The sequence below is a fragment of the Bidens hawaiensis genome, unplaced genomic scaffold (genome assembly GCF_021521415.1).
Source record: "Bidens hawaiensis isolate Kalapana, Puna unplaced genomic scaffold, B.hawaiensis_p1.1 tig00000780_1, whole genome shotgun sequence".
Taxonomy (NCBI): domain Eukaryota; kingdom Viridiplantae; phylum Streptophyta; class Magnoliopsida; order Asterales; family Asteraceae; genus Bidens; species Bidens hawaiensis.
This window is the reverse complement of record NW_027491045.1, coordinates 3,774,289-3,796,411: the sequence shown is the minus strand read 5'-3', so window position 1 is coordinate 3,796,411 and position 22,123 is coordinate 3,774,289. Positions and strand designations below refer to the sequence as shown.

At 34.6% G+C, this 22,123-nt stretch overlaps 2 protein-coding genes and 1 pseudogene across 3 annotated transcripts; all 3 read left to right on the top strand.

Annotated features, from left to right (window-relative positions):
* Window positions 1–1,105: 1,105 nt before the first annotated feature.
* Window positions 1,106–2,335, top strand: LOC143535908 (putative F-box protein At1g32420). Its single transcript, XM_077030032.1, has one exon. The coding sequence runs from the start codon at window positions 1,106–1,108 to the stop codon at window positions 2,333–2,335; it is 1,230 nt and encodes a 409-aa protein (XP_076886147.1).
* Window positions 2,336–7,596: 5,261 nt separating this feature from the next.
* On the top strand, window positions 7,597–13,039 carry LOC143538578 (pectinesterase-like). The gene is made up of 3 exons (XM_077032099.1): window positions 7,597–8,225; window positions 9,089–9,581; window positions 12,325–13,039. Exons 1-3 carry the CDS (start codon window positions 7,719–7,721, stop codon window positions 13,014–13,016), a joined length of 1,692 nt encoding a protein of 563 aa, XP_076888214.1. The 5' UTR covers window positions 7,597–7,718; the 3' UTR covers window positions 13,017–13,039.
* Window positions 13,040–15,841: 2,802 nt separating this feature from the next.
* On the top strand, window positions 15,842–21,241 carry LOC143538567 (alanine aminotransferase 2-like; annotated as a pseudogene). The gene is made up of 15 exons (XR_013136266.1): window positions 15,842–16,235; window positions 17,800–17,850; window positions 17,966–18,016; window positions 18,103–18,168; window positions 18,246–18,307; window positions 18,403–18,481; window positions 18,564–18,668; window positions 18,771–18,881; window positions 19,000–19,137; window positions 19,257–19,331; window positions 19,417–19,537; window positions 19,625–19,774; window positions 19,845–19,919; window positions 19,998–20,201; window positions 20,878–21,241. The product of XR_013136266.1 is annotated as an alanine aminotransferase 2-like (transcript).
* Window positions 21,242–22,123: the final 882 nt, after the last annotated feature.

Genomic DNA, 22,123 nt, shown 5'->3' with positions numbered 1-22,123 from the left:
TGCCGCCACAAGAGCAGAACTCTATGGTGTAACACAAGATGGGATGAAAAACCAGGTGGACTCGGGATCCGAATTGATAACATCACAACGCCTGCTTTAACTAGGAAACATTTAATTATAATGTAAAATACTAAATAATATTTATCTTAAACATTAAGAATATAAAAAACTTAGATTCCAAGAAATCTAAATTACCCCTTGTAGTTTAGATCTTTACCAAATTGCTCTGAGATCTTTCATATTACCGTTATACTTTTCGTATTCGTCATTCAAGTCCTTCAAATTGGTATTGCACTAAATCGACACTTAAGATAACGAGATGAGGTTTTGATGTTAGTAATGTCTAATCCGAATAGGGGTGTTCATCGAATTGAATAACGAATTATCAAGTTAATCGAATCGAATAATTTATTTTTTTGATGGTATTCGTATTCGATTATTATTCGTTTAAAAGTTGGATTATTCGATTCGTATTCGTATTCGTATTACATCCCATATTCGAAATTCGATTTTATTCGTATTTGAATCGAATGCGAATAAATTTGAATTGATTCAAGTTCACATATGTCAAAAACTTCAAAATTTATAATCATCAACGTAAAACATATAAATATAAATTTAAAGTAGCTATAATAACACAAGAAAATAAGTTCAAAATTAAGTATAGTATGGGTTATTGTGATTTATTATTATTTTTTGACATTTATTATTTAAGGATTTTACCCAAATTAATAAATTAAATATATATTAATATATTATATAATTTGAATTCGAATTCTGAATCGAATCGAATAAAAAATCATGAATTAGTATTCAATTCCCATTTGATTACCATACTCGAATACGAATACGAATCGAATCTAATTCGAATCAAATTTTGAACACCCCTAAATCCTAATCCGAATGTTGACTCTCACGCAAATATAGCACAATAGTTTAATTTGTTGTTTAATATAATATTTTACTTTCTTAAATAAAAATATAAAATTAACACAGTCTTAAATATGATTATTATTTCGTTGATGACTCAATGGAAACCTGATTTTATATAGCAGCCACATCACACACATAAACCCTAGAAAGCCATCCATAATCTCAAATCACAATGTCAGACAACATACCACTCGAAATCCAACAGGAAATCATCAAAAGGTTTCCTGTCAAATTATTGATTCAGTTCCGGTCGGTCTCCAAAACATGGAAGTCTCTCATCGACAGCACTGATTTTATTATTAAGCATTACAACGGCCACCACGCACAGGTGCATCATCTACTAGTGAAGTATGAGTCTGACCAACCTGATTATGAAAACAAATATGTTTCACTTATTGATGATGACACCTTACACCAACAGAAATTAGTTTCACTAACTCTTCCTACTGTTGTTAAGACGCTTGTATGGCCTAGAATAGTCGGTTGCTCTGACGGCTTGGTATGTTTGTACAGCCCCACTTCCTCCGATGACTATACAAAGGGTGGTACGGTTGTTCTTTGGAATATTTCAATTAGAAAAGCTATTGCTATTGTTTTGCCTAAGGTCATAGGACGTATATATAGATCTGCTATAGGTTTTGGGGTTTGTCGTAAGACTAATGACCTTAAGATTGTCAATATTACATATGCTGATCGCCACATGACGAAGGGTATGGAAACCGAAACTTGCAACCCTCCCGAGGTTGAGGTTTTTACATTACGCACAAAGGTTTGGAGAAGGTCATATGGCAATCTCCCTCGTAAATCAATTCATTTTAACCGCCATAATGAGGTAGTTGCAGATGGAGTTTTTTATTGGCTTGCTGCCGATAGGGGTCTTGATTATGGAATGTCATATTGTAATATGATTATTTCATTTGATATGACAAGTGAGGAATTTAGAGAAATAACCTTTCCGGATAGTTTAACAGACATTGTTTGGTCTTTGACCATGTATAAGCTAGGGGAGTCTCTTGTTATTATGGGACAAGAAGATGAGTTTGAGAATTCAGGTCTCGATGTATGGATGATGGGGGGTGGTGATTCTAAATCGTTCACAAAGCTCTTCACTATTACTTCAGAAATAGATTCAGTAGCGGGATTTCGGAGGAGTGGTGAACCTGTAATTGTAATTTCGAAAGGAAATGGTTGTAACCAACTTTCTATTTACGAGCCCAACTCAAAACGCATAGATAATGTTGGTAATATTGATGGAGTTGGGGGGGGGGGGGGGGGGGTTTCTGCGTATCCCTACATGGAAACACTGCTTTTGCTTGATCAGCCAGATCTTAAGGTTTATAACGGCGTTTTAAAGTGGGACGCTAAGAACAAAAGGCCTTGGATTGATGCAACCAAAGTATAAAGTTTGAGGTGCAATATAAGATGACCCTCAAGTTTCAAGCTGATCTGGTTTCATTTCATCACCCCGTGTTTTCGGAACAAAATTTATGTTTTTATTATGTTTAATTATGAATTTCAATTTCCTGTTGCTTATAACTAGAATGCCTATGTTACCTATGTTATTTGATTTTAAATCTGTCAACTACTTTGCTATTATTTGGAAGTTTGAATGGCTTCTTGATGATTTTATTATTATCATTATTATTATTTAATCCAATCCAGAACAAGTAGAGTCATAAAATCTTTGGATCAATGCAGTTATGTGCAGCTTTGATTCAAGTAGCACATAAGATTTTTAATTTTAAAAGTAATTGCTAAATCTTAAATCAAATGCCGTGTCATATACATTTATAATGACAACAAAAGAAAAATATAACAGTTGATAATAAAATGTATTTCTTCAAGGAATGGTTAAACTGTTAGTGCCTAAAACCTAGGAGACTTTATATTTCATGGAAAGAATCTGGGTACCGAAAACCAGGGTCCTGCGTGAGTTAGTTTTAGACAAAGCTCACAAGTCCAAATACTCAATACACACATACAAAGACCTTAAGGAGTTGTATCGATGGACCAATTTAAAGGTGATATTGCCACATACGTAGGTAGGTGTTTAACTTTTGCAACATGAGATATACCACAATGGAAATGGGAGCAAATTTCCACGGACTGTTAAACTTTTAGCAAGTGAATCAAGAACACAAACACGAGATTTGATCAACACACAATCAACTCTTTTATTAAGAAAACAACAAACGAGAAAAACTTAATAATTACTAACACATTAAACCTAGGGTATATATAAACCCACGGTTCTAATCCTATACTAACTCAAATACACAATTTAAAACCAAATATAGTTAGGATTAAAGATAAGAATAATTTATCTATAATAATAAACTTTTTTTCATATTTTACTTCCTGTTTAGCATTTTTATAATTCACTATAAAACGATTACAATAAAGTGGCAGGTAAACGGGCAACAAGCTGCGCCGCAACCCCCTTTTGAATAGTAAAACCAATCCTGCTAAAAACGAAGCTTTGGGACCTAGAAGCTGAAGAGGTTCCGAGTACGACGCGCTGAACCCTACTCAAAAATTTCATAGCCTCTGGGCCAGAAAACCAAATGTATCAAAGGCAAATGGTAGAAAGACATGTTAATTATCTAAACAAGCTTTCTCGTGTTTAGCAACTTTGCCTGATTCAGCCTTCAACACAGCCTGACCCACAACAAACCCACGGTCCCTGAGCCCAACAAGAGGAGACACTCCTGTAAGATCCACACAGGCGTGTTTCCCCCCTGCCCACCCGAACACAAGAATATCAGTTGGTCGTAAAGTAGACCTCCCTTCAAGAGGATCCGTGAGAAAGTTAACAGGGGCCTCATTTTTAGCAGAAATCCCTGCCCGTTTAAGAACATCACACAGAACATCCCTAACCAAATCATGTCTGTATTTAAAGCCAGGTAATTCTTTGCAATGCACCGCATGGTCACCAAAAGAATCCAAACATACCTTGCGACAAATTGGGCAAGGTTCATCAGTCGGGAACATAGGGATCATTAACCGGTACTTAAGGATAGCCCGATACTTAATAATAATAAACTTATTATTATTATTATATTTAATATTCTCCAAGATTTTAGGTGACTTCAATCTAATTTGGTGTTGGACACGATTAACATAGACTTCATCACAAAATCACCCAAAACATCTAGTGGTCCTTACGCTATTTGGATAATTGTTGACCGATTGACGAAGTCCTCACATTTTGTTCCCATCAGGGAATCCAACCGGATAGAGAAGTTAAATTGAGCCTACATGAAGGATCGTAGCCAGGCACGAAGTGCCTATCTCCATTATCTGTAACAATATAATCGTTATACTTCATGATTTTTCACAATAGCAAGTGAATTCAAACATGATCATATATGGAGAAATGGGTGCACACAATGCAAAATAAATGTTTCCTTCATTTCATAACCAAACACCATTACAGAGAATGATTGACAATGTGGGATTACAATAATTGAGCAAAATCAACAAAAAGACCTATATTGCTTTCAGACAAGTCAGCATTCTACCGATGCGGTATGATAGCATACCAACACCCTTTATGTCCACACCAACCGTCAGTTCTACATCAACTGTTTCATAGCCGGCACAGTTGACTTCATTTTCGGCAATGCTGCAGCCGTTTTGCAAGATTGCGACATCCATGCCCGCAAACCAGGCCCAAAACAAAAGAACATGGTCACGGCCCAAGGCCGAACCGACCCTAACCAAAACACCGGGATCGTGATTCAAAATCAAGAATTGGAGCCACGTCAGATTTAAAACCGGTACAAAAGGACTTTCCAACGTACTTAGGGCGTCCGTGGAAGGAATATTCAAGAACGGTTGTAATGCAAACGACGATAAGTGATGTGATACACCCGGAGGGATGGTTCCCTTGGGACGGGAACTTTGCGCTTAATACATTGTATTATGGTGAGTATCAGAATAATAGGGTTGGGGCGGGTACGACAAAAAGAGTGAAGTGGAAGGGGTTCAAGGTGATTACTAGTGCTTCGGAAGCTCGAGGTTTTACCCCCGGAAGCTTTATTGACGGCGGTAATTGGTTAAAGAACACGGGTTTTCCTTACTCTCTTGGGCTGTAACGTGTAACGTTTTCGTTTGTGTCGAATAAGTTGTTTGAATTAATGTGGCATTTTGTTAATAAGCATTTGACGTTAATTCATTGTTTATTGTTGAGTGTGGTATATGTATATAGACTCTTTTCCAGGGGCGTCTATGATTCCGGGGGGGGGTCGATGGTCTCAGACCCGATCACCTAGATATGCCCGAAAATTGTAAAAAAGAAAAAATATATATTTTATATATACATGTATATTTGAAAAAAAAATTGTATCTATACTCTCTAATAAAAGACAAATTTTGCCACTTGTCACTCCTACATTAAACCTCATTCTTTTTAACAAATTTATAATAGTAAAATAATAATTACCATTCTTAAAATTTATGCTCCAAATTTTGTTATTTCAATATTTACTTCCTATTTCTTTCAAACATTTGATATTTAAAATTATCATTTACTTTAATATTGTTTTAAGAACATTATACAACAACTGTATTAATAGTGTTTAACAGGTTTATTGTTTCTTATATACTGATTATTTATTAAATATTGTATTTTCAAGAACTACTCATGTAATACACGGGCCTCAAACTAGTTTTTAATAAAATAAACAACACCAACCCATTTTTAATCAAAGAAATTACAATTACTATTGTATTATTTACTTTTATATATAATTTATCGAATTTATATTTTACTTAAAGTCCAAACTTTTACACGCCTTTGACCCAAGATATTTTAATAATTTTCAGGATGATCGTTCTCTTTTCTTGTGGGCTCCTGCCAATTTATTGCAGCCCATAACTATCACATGAGCCCATAATAAATGTTAATAAATGCAACCCAACTTTCATTTATTTTTTTATGTCATCCACTCCCAAAATAAATATCGGATCAGTTCGGTTCATTAAGTAACAAATTATATGTCTAACTTATGTAGTTTAACATTTCAAAAATAGTATAATTAAAGTAAAGTGTTGTAGATTAAAATTGTTTAGTTAAATAATAAAATGTGCGTAGAATGAAGGTGCCACTTTAGGTTCATTTGTTAAAACTTGATCTTGAGGTGATATACTTCTTATATGATCTTTCTATGATTTCAAGAATTACGGATAATCTTGGCTTAAGTGAAATCGGATCCAACAATATGTATATGAATAGTCAGATCTATAGATCTATCGATGATGCGATCAAAGACTCGTAATTTCAATAACCGTGTAATGCAAGAAGCTTCACAGTAAAAGAGTATATCAGAGGTAAAACCGAACAAACAAAATAGATAAACAAGGAAAACACTTTAGGACTTAAAAAATTAAACCAAATATTATCGGGAAAATAAAACAAAAAAGCATATAATATTAAGCGCACTAGCTCCACATACAACTACAATACTACATTATGATAATCGTCCTTAATTCATGCAATGGCTTAAAAGGTAAGTAAGGTATCATATCTACGAGATCATGCACTTTGTTAAAAAAAGGTGGTTTGGTTCGTTGATTTTTATTAAAAAAAAGTTGTTTGATTCGTTTATTTTGTTAAAAATGTGGTTCGGTTCGTTTATTTTTGTTAAAAAAGTTGTTCGGTTCGTTTAGTTTTGTTATAAAAATTTTTTTGATTCGCTTATTTTGTTAAAAAGAATGGCTCGGTTAAATTTTTTTTTTGTTAGAAAAGTAGCTCGGTTCATTTATTTAGTTTAGAATATTTTAATTTAAAAATAACTTTTGACCACATAAACAGTCCATGGCACTACTCTTGCCACATCATTGTACACGTCATAAAAAACTAACAGAATCTAACCCATATATTGAAAAGCTCGTTGGCAGCCAATATGTTGAAACTTGAGACTTGTACATTTTTTAGGTTTAGCTTAGCACTAGCCATTGAAACAAAATATGAATTATTAAAATCCGATATCTCTATAAAATAAAAAATTCAAAGTATTTGTTGACAAGGACATACATATAATTAGCGTTCCACTCCTCAAATAAGGGGAATGTTCATGTACATTTTGATCTTAACATGAGTACGTAGGAAATAATGCCAATTTATTTAAAAATGCGAACGTAAGAAACAATACCAACTACAATACCAATCTACATAAACAATGACTTATAATAACAAAGAAAAGAACCTAAAAACTACAACAAAAGAATCAAAATCAAGAACAAAATAATAACATATACCAACAAATACTTATAACAGCAAAAGAAAACATCTAATAATAACAACAAAATATAAATAAGCAAATACTTATAACGTCTCATAATCGAAAATTAGCAAATACGAACACAAAATAGCAGCAAACACCTATAAAAATAAACCTAATCATAACAATAAATTGGTTCTCACCGTTTTCATGTTAAAAATAAAATGTATTTGATCATGTTTCCCTCAGATAATGTTCATAATGTGAAAATTATTTGCAGGCTTAATATAAAAATTTGTAGGAATTAATGAATTATTGTGACAATGAAAAGTTGTAAGCTTTTGAATATAAGTTAAAAACGTTATTATTGTTATGGATATTTTTCAATGATTCTAATTATAGTAGGTACAAGATGATCCACAAATAATAAAACATGTACAACTAAATATATACATAAATGCAAACAGCCAAACTACTAGTGGTTGCTATTACTATACACAATTGCTCCCACAAGGCCACAAGTTCATTCAATTGTTGGCTCCATTACAAACTAAAACAATAATGATCAAGCAACTCTTTCTTGGAGTAATGCCGGAATCCGGCACGAAAAAATATATATTCTTCATAGTTTTCGCTTCAATCCTATTGCGGCACGAAAATATTATTGTGGTTGCTACGTCTGACAACATAAGAGCATCAACGACTCATGACATAGTGAAATCATCTTGTAGTGTCACACTCCACCCCGAGTTATGCTACTCCACGCTTTCCAACGTCCCTGATATTACTGGAAAACTTAAAACGTCGAAAGATGTGGTCGAACTGGCTATTAATCAAACGAAGGAGGGGATCATAAAGAATCACTTGATCATAAAGAATCTTACGGCTAGGACGAATCTCACAAAACGTGGGAAATTTGCTTTACAGGATTGTCTGGAGATGGTGGCCGATACATTGGAGGAGCTCGACGAAGTCATAGGTTACTTGAAAACATATCATGGGAGAACAGGAAATCGTCGGCTTGTTGACGACATAATTACTCTTATGAGCACCACTATAACCAACCAGGTAAATACCAAAATGGTTAGCTAAGAACATATAGTCTGACATCTAATCCCACATCGTTCAAGCGGCCGTCTGAATAGAGGTCAAACAGTCGTTTTGACCAAATGTTTTCAGTTTTCAAGTTGAGTGAATTGCGGTTTTCGTCCCTTTGGTTTGCCCAAATATGTGGTTTTAGTCCAATAGTTTCGAATTTGCGATTTTCGTCCATTTGATTTCATTTCACTTGCAATTAAATTCGAATTCACTAATCCTGTTAAGTCTGTTCGTTAAACCCATCAGCGTGCCCTTCACGTGAGGGGCAGTTTTGTCCTTTTTTTCAAAATACACTCCAACCCCTCACGTGAGAGGGTTTGCGAATTAGGACTGAGGTTTATTTATGGAGAAAAATGACAAAATTGCCCCTCACGCGAGGAGTATGTTGATGGCTTTAACGATCAGACTTAACGGGGTTAATGAATTCGGGTTTAACTACAAGTGAAATGAAACCACATGAATGAAAATCGTAAATTTAAAACTACTGGACTAAAACCGCTGATTTCGACAAACCACAGCGACGAAAACCACATGTTACTCTTTCAAGTTTGACCGTCTACAGTCAGGTCCATATTCTGACCAAGCGGTCATTCTGACTTCTGACCAATAATTTTTAAATTTTACCTCTATAGTCAGAGCAGTCATTCGAATATTGTTCAAATGATCATTCTGGCCAATAATTTCCAAATTTTAATTATTTTTTTTTATCAAAATGGCCGTTTGAGTGTTTTGTGGAATATAGTCATTCGATGACGTGAGATCAGATGGGGGTAGTGTAGCTACTAGCTGTATAGGTGTAACACGACCCGTCTTTTGATCAATTCTATCATCAGGAAACATGCATCGACGGATTCTCCCACAGCAAACACGACAGGGACCTACGCGCATCAATCCTCGACAACGAGATCAATGCCGGGAAGATGTGTAGCAACTCCCTAGCCTTAATAAAAAACATGACCGACACGGACAAAACAAACGAACCAAAGTCCACAAACACAAGAAAACTACTAAACGAAAAGTGGCCCGAGTGGTTATCCGTTGGAGACCGAAGACTCTTGCAGTCAGGGAGCGTGACACCTGACGTGGTCGTGGCTGCGGACGGTAGTGGTGACTTCACAACGGTGTCTGCAGCCGTTGCGGCCGCTCCGAATCGAAGTTCTACTAGATATGTGATTGGAATAAGTGCAGGAGTGTATAGGGAAAATGTGGATGTTCCGAATAATAAACAGAACTTGATGTTTTTGGGTGCTGGAAGAAGTACAACGTTTATTACTGCTAATAGAAGTGTGGCTGGCAATAGTACTACGTTTAATTCTGCTACTGTTGGTAAGTGGTATTTATGGTTAAATAGTTTTGTTTACAAAACATAATTAATAGCAATGTTTTAAAAACCGATGGATATTATAGGGATTAGTGGCGGAGCCAGGAATTTTTTCCTATGGGTTCGGGAATTTTTGGTGCTCGAATCTTTTCTGGCGCCAAAGTTTTCGGGCCGAGAAGGGTCGGGTCGGTCATTCGGTCAAATAAATAAAGAGTCATATCACTATCATAACAAAAGTACATCATTAACATTCAAATATACACAATCATATCACTATCATAACAAAAGTACATCATTAACATTCAAATATACACAGTCATATTCAATAAAAAGAAAGTGTCAGTCAGTCGTTGTTGTTTGGCTGAAGTCCGTCAGATGAGTGCTGAGGTCGTGAGGCGATGGTTGAAGCCCTGAGGTGAATTGGTGAAGCCGAAAGGTCTTGTTTTGAATGATTTTTAGTGGGTTTGAATGCTTTTTTTAAAACGATACCGGGTTCGTTCGGTGAAAAGAATGGGTTCGGCTGTTAGTTCACACTACAGGTTCTATATAAAACCGAAAAACAACCGGGTTCGGCCGAACCCGGTGTACTCAATGTGGCTCCGCCACTGATAGGGATGACAATGAGTCGGGTTTGGGACGGGTTTAGGCAATCCCAAACCCATACCCGATTAGTAAAACCCATCCCAAACCCATCGGGTATCGGGCAAACCCGTCGGGTATGCCCAATCAAAAGCCCATCAAGTATCTATCGGGTTTGATATATTATTACTAATTGATTATAACAAATAAAAAATGATATTTATTTTACAATCTCTCAAATAACTGGCTAAATAAGTTTATGTATGTTGTTTGAATTTTATTTTTTTGCTGCTGAGGTATCCACTTAGTAACAATATTTAATAATAATATAAGTTATGTTGGGTATATAACTGGGTAAATGGGTTAATGTTATCGGGTAATCGGCTCGGGTAACCGGGTATTTTAGAAATCCCAAACCCACGAAAAATTTCAAAACTAAACCCAAATCCGTCCCATTTATGTCGGGTTTCGGTATTCCCATCGAGTTCGAGTTTCATTGCCATCCCTAGGTGGATTGAGCTAAAAATTGTACAACCAATTGAATCGTGTTGTACCGGAATGTACAGCCGGGTTAAATAATTTACATTGTAATTTCATATAAATGCAACATCAGCTCAAAAAGTAACCTAAAATTATGTAATTCAATAATAAAATATAATCCAAAATAAAAAAAAAAAGAATACAAAAAAACTCATTTTTCAAAAAATAATACAAAAGTTTACTCGTTTCACTGTTAATGCTAGTTAAAAGGTAATTTAAAAAAATATGGGCCGCAAAATATCAAAAATCTTTTGGGCTTAAAACCGGTATTTAAAAAAAAACCGTCGGTTCAATCACTCGATGTGCTTGCAAACCGCCTTGAAATACCAGCTTGAAAATATTGGCTTGATATGCGAAACTCGGTATTACCAGTTTAGTCGGACGATATGTTTTTAAAGCAATGATTAATGATAAATTGGAATTTTCTTTGGATTGGCTTGCTACCACTAGTGAACTAAAGAAAAATCTGACATTGGAATATTGAGTTTGCTTGGACAGTTGGATGGATACATCGAATCTTTGAAAATGTTTGCTACTTTGACTAACAAATCACATCAACTTTTGCTTAATAAATCATTTCGATTAAAATTGAAAAGTAGATATTTTGTCGGCAGTGTATACCGGATGAGCTACAAAATGGGGTGATTTATGTTATGTGGCGCAATCAGCAAAATGTGGGTTTTTGTTTTAAGGGTATAATGGTGTTATAGCCCAATATATATATATATACATGTATATATATACCACACACAACACAATGTAATAATAATACTAATCTTCAAAGGATGGCCGGCGACAAAAACTCATCCCCTCCCTAATCGCCCCATTTGTCGTCGGGGGAGGAGGCGGTATTCCAAGCCAAAATCGCCCTCGTCGCCCTCCACTTCTTGCCAACTACACACGGCCTTAATCGGTTATAGTGTTACTGTCGGATCTGACGGATTAAAATGAGTATTTTAGGTAATATGTGAAAACCATGGTTAAAGTTAGAAGGAGATGATCAAAATAATTATTTTAGGGATTTCCCTTAATATAAATATTAAATAATTTGTAATATAAAGTAAGTTAGCTAGTATTCTTTGATAGTTAAATGAATAAATTGTATATTGTTATGTTTAAGTTGATGTGATTTTGCAAGACTTCATGTCTTTATCCAAGAAAGATAAGTTTGCTCACTAGGCCATGTGTTTTAGCAAAGGTGAGAGGGCGCTAATATAACAAAATATTTATCATCATCTCATCATCACATTTTACATTTCATCTCACCAGATTACATGTTTTGATGTTAAATATTAAAGCCACGATTGCTTATGTTATGCACACGTAACGTTTACATGGTCATTCATATTCGACACATAAACATATTCTTTGGCTTCGCTCATATTAGTCGCAAGCTAACTAGTTATATAATAAGTTAGCATAACTCTAAACCATCTATGAAAATCCAAAATTCCAAAGTAGTCAATTTGGAATTAAACAATGAAGCAAATCAATTATATAAAAATGTTTTTTATTCATTATGCATTTAAACCTTGACAAATCTTTCGTTTTCTCTATACATATTTTACTCATATTGTTAAAACATCGTTATCAACACTAATCTCACACCTAACCATGTGTTATATGCAGCCGCGGTGGGGTCCGGATTCCTAGCCCGCGATATAACCTTCCAAAACACTGCAGGACCGAACGGGCAACAAGCAGTGGCCCTACGAGTCGGGTCAGATCTCTCAGCATTCTACCGATGTGGCATGATAGCATACCAAGACACCCTTTATGTCCACTCAAACCGTCAGTTTTATGTCAGCTGTTACATAGCTGGCACAGTTGACTTCATTTTCGGCAATGCTGCAGCCGTTTTGCAAAACTGTGACATCCGTGCACGTAGACCGAACCCGCGCCAACGGAACATGGTCACGGCTCAAGGCCGAAGCGACCCAAACCAGAACACGGGGATTGTGATTCAAAAATCAAAAATTGGGGCCACTTCCGATTTACAAGCGGTGCAAGCAAACTTTTCGTCGTACCTAGGGCGCCCGTGGCGTAACTTTTCGAGAACCGTTGTGATGCAAACGGATATAAGTGATGTGATAAACCCCGCGGGTTGGTTCCCATGGGACGGGGATTTTGCGCTTGCTACATTGTATTATGGTGAGTATCAGAACACTGGGGCGGGGGCAAATACAACGAGTAGAGTAACGTGGCCCGGGTACCGGGTTATAACGAATGTTTCGGAAGCTCAAGGATTTACTGTTGGGAATTTTATTTCCGGTGGTGATTGGTTAGGGAGTACAGGTTTTCCTTTCTCTCATGGGTTGTGATTTTTGATCATGTCAAACAATTGTTGTTACATTAATAAGTGTATAACAATATGTTTGTAATAAGATATATAAACTTCATTTTTATAATAATAATAAGTTTCACCGTATTTTATAATTATATGAGTTTTAATTAGATTGTTTACTTTTTCGGTATTTATTTTGCATTGTATGTTCGTGAAGTGCATAAATACTAGTGGTGATAACTTTCGAAACAACAAGAACATGACATAATGGTAATCGGGTTTTGGGTTGGCATATCATGTCCGTTTAAAAAGCATGTTATGTTTAGGTAGACTTGTTTTACTAAACAGGTCATATTAACTTGTTTAGTTAAACAAAGCAACCCACTAATTTGTTGGTTAAACAAGACAAACCACTAACCCATTCATAAAGGATGGTGTTATGTTTTGAGTTGATATATGTCATTTATATAGTTCCTTGAAGTGGAATACCGGTTCAAAGGTAGTGGGTTCATGATACTTACGGGGAAAATATCTACATTTGGTTGGATATTCCTTCTATATTTGTAAAGTTTGTAAGTAGGCACAATGGTTTTCTCCATGTTGAAACCCGCTTCTCGTCCAGCATGTTTCACGCGATCTATCAACACTGAATATGTAAATCACAAAGTAACTAGAAAACAAGTTTTCGTACATTCTTTCCCTTGTAAAGTTGTGTTTCATCTCCTCCCGGATACACAATGACTACCATGCCCTCTAAAGCCAGATTTCCACGAAGGTACATGCCAAAAGTGTAGACTTGTTGTCAGATGACGATTCCATGATTCTTCGAATTTAAAATCAATCAACGATGGTGTGTGTGTGAGTTGCTTCTGGTTATGTCTTCATCTCCAACCATAGTAGAAGATGATGGAAGGGATGTGAATGAATAAGAGCGATAGGGTTTTAAACCACTTTGATACAATCTAAAGTTTGATGAAAATCAAGAGTCTTATTTTACTGAATTGTTACGTGAATATATCTATTACAAAAAATGAATAAATAGAGAAACATAAACATGTAAACTCCTAAATCCAAGGAACTATATAAAGGAAATAGATCAACCCAATATGTTAATATTCTTTAGCTCATAATAACTCGTTTAACCTTTTTTTCTACATGAGTAACATATGTTTACAATTTGATTATCACAAGCTAACTCGTTTGACTTGTTTAGATGAATATGTAGCTTGTGTTTAGTGAAATTTGGAGTAACGGGGCTTGAAAACAAATAAAAAAGATAAGTTTCTTTTTGTTTAGTAAGAAGGATGAAGTAAAATAATAATCATAAAAAAAAGTTATATAGTATCTTTATTTGACACTTGTTTAGCCAGAAGTAGACACTTGTTTAGCCAGAAGTAGAAAACACAAACCAAATGTTAGTTTAGTCAATTTATTTAATAAATAATACAAAATGCTAGTATGGATTTGAGTATTTGACAAATGTGAAGCAGTGTTTCATAAAAATAAGCTAGTTCTGAGTACAACAATTTTAAAATGTATCTTTTAAATATTATAATGGTTTAAAAATTATGTCTGGTTGGTTATTTTTTTCATTGGAATTCCAAATGCACGCACCTAGCCTTCCAAGTTCCACGTTCACACTTTACATTTGCAAAAGAAAACCACATGGGGTTGTGGAAGATGTTCCACATGTTACCATGGGCTTTTAATTTGCCATTTGTTTTGTAAAAGATAGTTTGCTGGTATAAATATAAAGGGAATTGACATGCTGATCAAAAATTAATGTTTTGGGTCTAATAGTCTAAGGTTCGAATCCTGACTTAACTGAGGTTTCTTACAATAACATTCTTCATTGACGGTGTTTCTGAATGAGTCAGGTCTGGAGTGTTAAAATCAGTATAAATGATGAACATTTCGTTTAAAAAATGCTCACTTGAATATTAAGAGTAGTTATGTTGTTTAAAAAGAAAGCTTGCCAATTTAAATAATACAATAGGCATACTAACTGAAAAACTTATAGCACAAAATACAGATCACAAAAACAAAATGTAACATGTTTGCCAAAATTTTAAATAATAAACTAAATACAGTGTTAAAAATTAAAATCATTAATATCCGATCTTTTATTGAATTACCTACATCTTTCAAATTTATTTTCAAAGTACATTTTAAGGTCACTAGTCCCCGAATGTCCTTGAAACCGAGCAAGCCGAATGACAACCAACATTCATTTTCGGTTTTATTCACTCCCCGAATGAATTCGGGTCACATGCTGCAAAAGCCAATTTTGGATACACTCACATTTCCCACTCGGGTAACAAACTTGAAACTGATCACCAATTGCACTACTCGACGAAGCCGAAAGCGCTACCCGAGATTTTCCTGAGTACCCTAAGAATCAAACATTCTAACACTAACATTAGCCGGTATTCAACAAATCAAACTCAAATACATCATTAAACCTTTTTTTCTTTTCTTTTTTTTCTTTTTTTCGTTTTTTTGCAATCAACTTGTCTTCGTATATTAAACAAAATAAAAGGATTCAACTACAATAAAGAAGTGGGTAAGCGGCAACAAGATGCACCGCCACCCTCTTTTGAATGACTAACCCGATCCTACTGAAAACAAAGTTATCATTCTTTAGCGTCGATAAGTTCTCGTGCACGGCCCGTTGAACTCTTTTAAGAAACGTAATAGCTTCAGGGGCAATAGACCCAAATATATCAAAAACAAAATGAATGAAGACGTGTTGATTCTCGACACATGCTTAACATTTTAACAAAGCCTTAAATGAATGTGACACTTTGAATAAACAAAAAGGACATATTATGTGATTAAACCCATAACCAAGGGGCAAATCTTTAAACCTTCAAGCATATCTCTTCTCTGCAAATCGTGTCCGAATTTTGATTTTTGGTTTTGATTTGGTTTTCCTTTTCGATTTCGTGCGAATACGAACCTTCTTCTTATTGGCCGTCCATCTTTATTTCTTTATAAACCAAAACCACCAAACATGCGGAAATTAGTCGCCCACAGAGCCAAAACTCTGCTCACTAACGCCACCGTTAATTCGCTTTTAAATCCACACCGTCCATCACCCTCTTTGTGTACACCTAATAATAATAATAATAATAATAATAATAATAATTATTATTATTATAGGCTTGCTCGATTCTTAACGTCAGTACCGTCCGATACGTCTATGGCTTCCGATCACTCTACTCCACCTCTCACCGTTGATTCACTTAACCCTAAGGTTATTATTATTGTTATAGTTGTTTAGCTTGATTATTAAGTTAATGCTGTTTGTTTTAGTCAGGTGACTTGATTTTTAGCTACTTAGGGTTTTTATTTGTGTTTTAAGTTTGTGTTAATTTAATAATTAGTGCTATTGAATGCTTTGATGTGTGATTTGTATTCAGTTAATCTGTGTGTTTATTTTTTTAATTACCTCTTAATTTCTAGGTTTTGATGTTATTGTTGTTGTAATTGTTGTTATTGTTATTAGTTTAGCTTGATTATTTAAGTTAATGCTGTTTGTTTTAGTTAGCTGACTTGATTTTTAGCTATTTTTAGCTACCTAGGGTTTTTATTTGTGTTTTAAGTTTGTGTTAATTCAAATTTGTACTGTTGAATGCTTTGATGTGTGATTTATATTCAATTAATTTGTGTGTTATTTTTTTACCCCTTAATTTCTAGGTTTTGATGTTGTTATTATTATTATTATTATTATCATTATTATTACCATTATTATTTTTTTTGTTATTAATGTTGTTGTTGTTGTTGTTAGTTTAGCTTAATTAATAAGTTAATGCTGTTTGTTTTAGTTAGCTGACTTTATTTTTAGCTACTTAGGGTTTTTTTTTGTGTTAGTTCAATAATTTGTACTATTGAATGCTTTGATGTGTGATTTGTATTCAATTAATTTGTGTGTTAATTTTTTTGCCTCTTAATTTCTAGGTTTTGATGCTGCTGCTGCTGTTGTTGTTGTTGTTATTGTTATTATTGTTATTGTTATTGTTATTGTTATTAGTTTACTTGATTATTAAGTTAATGTTGTTTGTTTTAGTTTGGTGAATTGATTTTTAGTTAGTTAGGGTTTTTAATTTGTGTTGATTTGTACTCTTGAATGAATTAATTTGTACTTTGATGAGATGTATATCAAATTGGGGAAAACGAGCATGTTTTATATATTCACAGTTGATGGTAAATTGGTAATCTAATCATAATATTGAAATTAGGAGTTAGCTAAAACCGAACCGTTAACTGAAAGTATTAATCTGAACTAATCATGACCGAACAAAACCGATGGTTATGGTTACGGTTAATGTGTTTTTGTTAACCTACTTTAACCGAATCCGAACTGAACTGAACTGAATTGAATTTTGTATGTTTGTGTAAATCTAAATTTTATACCTTTATTTTCATTTTGTTACTTTTATTTCTAGCTTCGAGCATTTAATTTTATGCTGCAACTGTTTTACAAGTTATAACATAGCTTGGCACTGGCGTATTTCAGCTTTGAAACTTCATATTAGAGCTTAGAACCATTTTCAACTGGAAGGAAAATAAATACATTGGACAATTAATTGAAACTTAACCGTCCTATGGTTAACGACCATTCGATTGTGGTTGTGATTATGGTTAAGCAATTTTCTATAACAGAAGCTCGGTTACGGTTAGTTCAGCCCCCATAACCGACCCAAAGCGACTTTGAACACCCCTAATTAAAATCATCATTAAAGGATAGATAAAAGTGCTTGTTTGCTTTTGAAATATTCAGTCACTTGTGTATTAATGTTTTCCTCTTTATTTTCTAGGTTTTGAAATGTGAGTATGCTGTCCGTGGTGAAATTGTGTCACTGGCTCAGGTAATTAAGTGAACTGATACCGCTAGAAACCCTAATTTAGTTAAGCATGATTATCATTAATGTATAAATTGATAATATAAGTTACTAAATTAGTTAAATGATGATTTAATAACAGAAATTACAGCTAGATTTGCAAGCAAATCCAGGTTCTCATCCTTTTGAGGAGGTATTGCTTTTATATGTGTTTTGCTAATATGCTTTTAGGAAGTTATATGTTCTGATTCACGGGTCGTGTGTTTAAAACATGTGCAGATAATTTACTGTAACATTGGAAATCCGCAATCGCTTGGTCAACAGCCGATCACTTTCTTCAGAGAGGTTTACATTCTGCAATTCTGTTTATTGTTGCCTTTGTATGTAGTTGTTGCTTATGATTGCGCGTTGTGTAATTATAGGTTCTTGCATTATGTGATCATCCCTCCATTTTGGATAGGAGTGAAACACAGGGTTTGTTTAGGTAAATACATAATATAAACTAGTGTTAGTTATGTACTTTTTCATAACTTCCTGTATGAATTCAAGTAACCTTAACATGCATCATTAAACATACAGTGCGGATTCCATTGAGCGAGCATGGCAGATCCTTGATCAAATTCCTGGTAGAGCTACTGGTGCATATAGTCACAGTCAGGTAAAAAGGCTGTCTTTTGATCTCTGAAACATATATGAGCTTATATTCTGTAGCATGACTTATTTTTTGTAACTGGCATCAGGGTATTAAAGGATTGCGTGACACTATTGCTGCTGGAATTGAAGCTCGTGATGGTTTTCCTGCTGATCCAAATGATATCTTCTTGACAGACGGTGCAAGTCCAGCGGTATAAAGATTTATTTTCTGTGCTTTTAACATGTGTAATGTATAAAAATATTTTGTGGAAAATGTGAAATTGATTACAGATTGTATCTTCTTTCTGTACCAGGTACATATGATGATGCAGTTACTAATTAGATCTGAAAATGATGGAATTTTCTGCCCAATTCCTCAGTATCCTCTTTACTCTGCTTCAATTGCTCTTCATGGTGGCACTCTTGTATGTGTTTCTGTTACTGATTTAACAATATCTTTTTTATTGTGTTGAGAATGAATATTTGAACTTTTATTCCATAAGCAGCGTATAATAATTTGAGCAATGCATAATGATGTTTCAGGTTCCTTATTATCTTGATGAAGCAACAGGTTGGGGACTTGAGATCTCTGAACTCAAGAAGCAACTAGAAGCTGCTAGACAAAAGGGTATTACTGTTCGGGCTTTGGTTGTGATTAACCCAGGAAACCCAACAGGCCAGGTAATATACACGTATGCTAGCTTTGAAAAACATCTAGTAATTCATTCTCTCTCTCTCTCTCTCTCTCTCTCTCTTTTTCTAATTATTTATTTTTTAAAATTTTAAAAATATGTATGCAGGTTCTTGCTGAGGAGAACCAACGTGATATTGTTGAATTCTGCAAGAAAGGAGGTTTGGTTCTTCTAGCAGATGAGGTAAATAATTCCTGCAAATTAGCCAAAACATTATATATGAAAACATTCATGTACCGTATATATTATGGACGTTGACGTTACGCAGGTATACCAAGAAAATATCTATGTCCCGGAGAAGCAGTTTCACTCTTTTAAAAAAGTTGCTCGTTCAATGGGATACGGTGACAAGGATATCCCCTTGGTTTCTTTCCAATCCGTGTCTAAAGGTTCTTTTTTTTTCCTTTTTGGAATAATAACACTCGTCGCGCAAGATTTTGAATCCAACTAAAAAGTTACTGTTTTTTATTTTTCAGGGTATTATGGTGAGTGCGGGAAAAGAGGTGGTTAAGGTGACTGGTTTTAGTCCGGAGGTTAGGGAGCAAATTTACAAGGTGGCATCTGTGAATCTGTGCTCAAATATTTCAGGTCAAATTCTTGCTAGCCTTGTTATGAGCCCACCAAAGGTATGTTTGGTTTCGTTACACGACAAGCGGTTAATTCATTATGATTATAAGTTATTCAGTTATTATGCAGGTTGGAAATGAATCATATGAATCCTACTCTGCTGAAAAGGATGGCATCTTACAATCACTGGCGAGGCGTGCAAAGGTCGGTAATCGGAAGTTTAGCACTGTCCTTTATATATTATGATTTTGTTTTTTGATATATTTTGTTATCAAACTATAGACATTGGAAGATGCACTGAACAGCTTAGAGGGTGTTACTTGCAACAAAGCCGAAGGCGCAATGTATCTTTTCCCGCGCATTGTGTTACCCAACAAAGCAATCAAAGAAGCAGAATCACTTAAAAAGGCGCCTGATGCATATTACGCCACCCGTCTTCTTAATGCCACTGGTATTGTTGTGGTTCCTGGTTCTGGTTTTGGTCAGGTAAGAAGTTAGGTTTATTAAATTTTGGTATATTGGTTTTTATTAATCCCAACTATCGCCTTTTGGTCGCTGTCGGTCCCAACTAACGAATTGGTTGCTGTCGGTCCCAACGTACTTGTTCCCAACGGTCCACGACTAACGAAAGCCTAACACCGTTAGTTGCAGGTCGCCAGAAAAACGTTTTTGGCTGGAAACTCACATTTTTTTCCGAAAAACTCAACATTTTTGTCCCAAACATCTTTGTAACTTTGTATCAGACCTTTAGGAACCTTTTTCTAGTAAAAACCTCAATTATTGAGGTCGCCGGAACTCTAAAAAATTAATCTGAGCAAATAAATTTAAGGTATATTGGTTTTTAATTTTTTACTAGTCCCAGCTATCTTCTTTTGGTCGCTGTCGGTCCCAACTAACGTATTGGCTGCTGACGGTCCCAACTTTTAACGTATCTGTTCCTAACGGTCCGCGACTAACGGAAGCCTAACACCGTTAGTTGCAGGTCGCCGGAAAAACGTTTTTTGTCGGAAAAGTAACATTTTTTTCCAAAAAACACCACCCGAACACCGTCACCACCAACCAACCACCACCACATGAGCACCACCAACCGTTTCCAACGATTTTTTTATAAATGTCGGCAGTTTAATGATATTAAAATGTTGTATTGCTTGGTTTACTATAGGTTCCTGGGACATGGCATTTTAGATGCACAATATTGCCACAGGAAGAAAAGATTCCAGCCATAGTTACACAGTTGACTGAATTTCACAAAAAGTTCATGGACGAGTTCCGTGATTGAACGGGTACGCGTGCGCTAGGGAGATTTTAAATAAAAGGTCAAATAAATTGTTTTACAGTTTTGCTAAATGTTTTGTTGGTTGCGCGTGGAACGTTGTAAAACGGGAAGTTTATGACCAGGAATCCTGACGAGTGAGACTTTTGTTTTGTGTTGATTTATGTCGAGAACATATTTAGTGCTAGCATTGTCGTCTCAAGCATATGATTAAAAGCTCATTCAATAAACGAACTTGAAATTTTTATTATAACATCAGGGTGTTGTCTAATAATCTTGAAACATATGTATTCAATTCAATTATGAAATGTCACTTGGATACATAAACTCAACTTAAAAAAACATCAGTACCAAACTTGTGAAATAAAACGTAGATTCAAAATATTAGTACCATTTATGTATAATTAATGTTAGTACTGTTTAAAAATAGAATTCAAGATGAAGAGTAAAAAACAATGACTCTTTCGTGTACCATTTAAAAAAGAATTCATTATATGAGAAAAGATCATATAAGAAGTTTGATTTTTCTAAGAAGGCAAGGAAGGGGAGTATTTTTGTCTAATACCTTAATATTGAAAACCCATTTAAATTTTCACTTATATCTTACAACCACCACTGCCCACCGCCATCACCTTGCCGGACTAGTCTTTGGAAATTTTGTCGGAAATTAAAACACTATGAAAAACGCAATGAAAAAGACACAATGGAAAAAACACTATGAAAATAAAAACACAATAACAAAAACACAATTAAATAACACAATGTAAAAACACAATTCAAAAAACACTATGAAAAAATAAAACACAATTGTATAACACAATTTTGTAAAACACAATTATGGTAAAACACACTTTGTAAAAAACCAGGATTTTTTTTTTATTTTTATAAAGTAATATGGTACTCATATAAAAGATAAAAAAACACTCGTTTTTATGGTGAAATTGTTTTGAAAAAAAATGTCGTATAAAAAAGTTATAGACGTTTTAAAATGATGGAGGAAATTTGACATGTGTTATCCTTATTATACCTTTACCATTGTTTTACACTTGATGATCTCTCTAATCTAATCTCAACATTCAATTCTCAAATGAATGGACAAGATTATTTCCTATCCTTCCTAGGAGAACTAATCTTC

Excerpts from the sequence above, each read along its gene's own strand:
- LOC143538578 (XM_077032099.1), top strand. The coding sequence starts at position 7,719 with ATGATCAAGCAACTCTTTCTTGGAGTAATGCCGGAATCCGGCACGAAA. Across the intron at positions 8,226-9,088 it reads GCACCACTATAACCAACCAG|GAAACATGCATCGACGGATT; the intron begins GTAAATACCAAA and ends TTCTATCATCAG. Across the intron at positions 9,582-12,324 it reads GTTTAATTCTGCTACTGTTG|CCGCGGTGGGGTCCGGATTC; the intron begins GTAAGTGGTATT and ends TGTTATATGCAG.
- LOC143535908 (XM_077030032.1), top strand. The coding sequence starts at position 1,106 with ATGTCAGACAACATACCACTCGAAATCCAACAGGAAATCATCAAAAGG.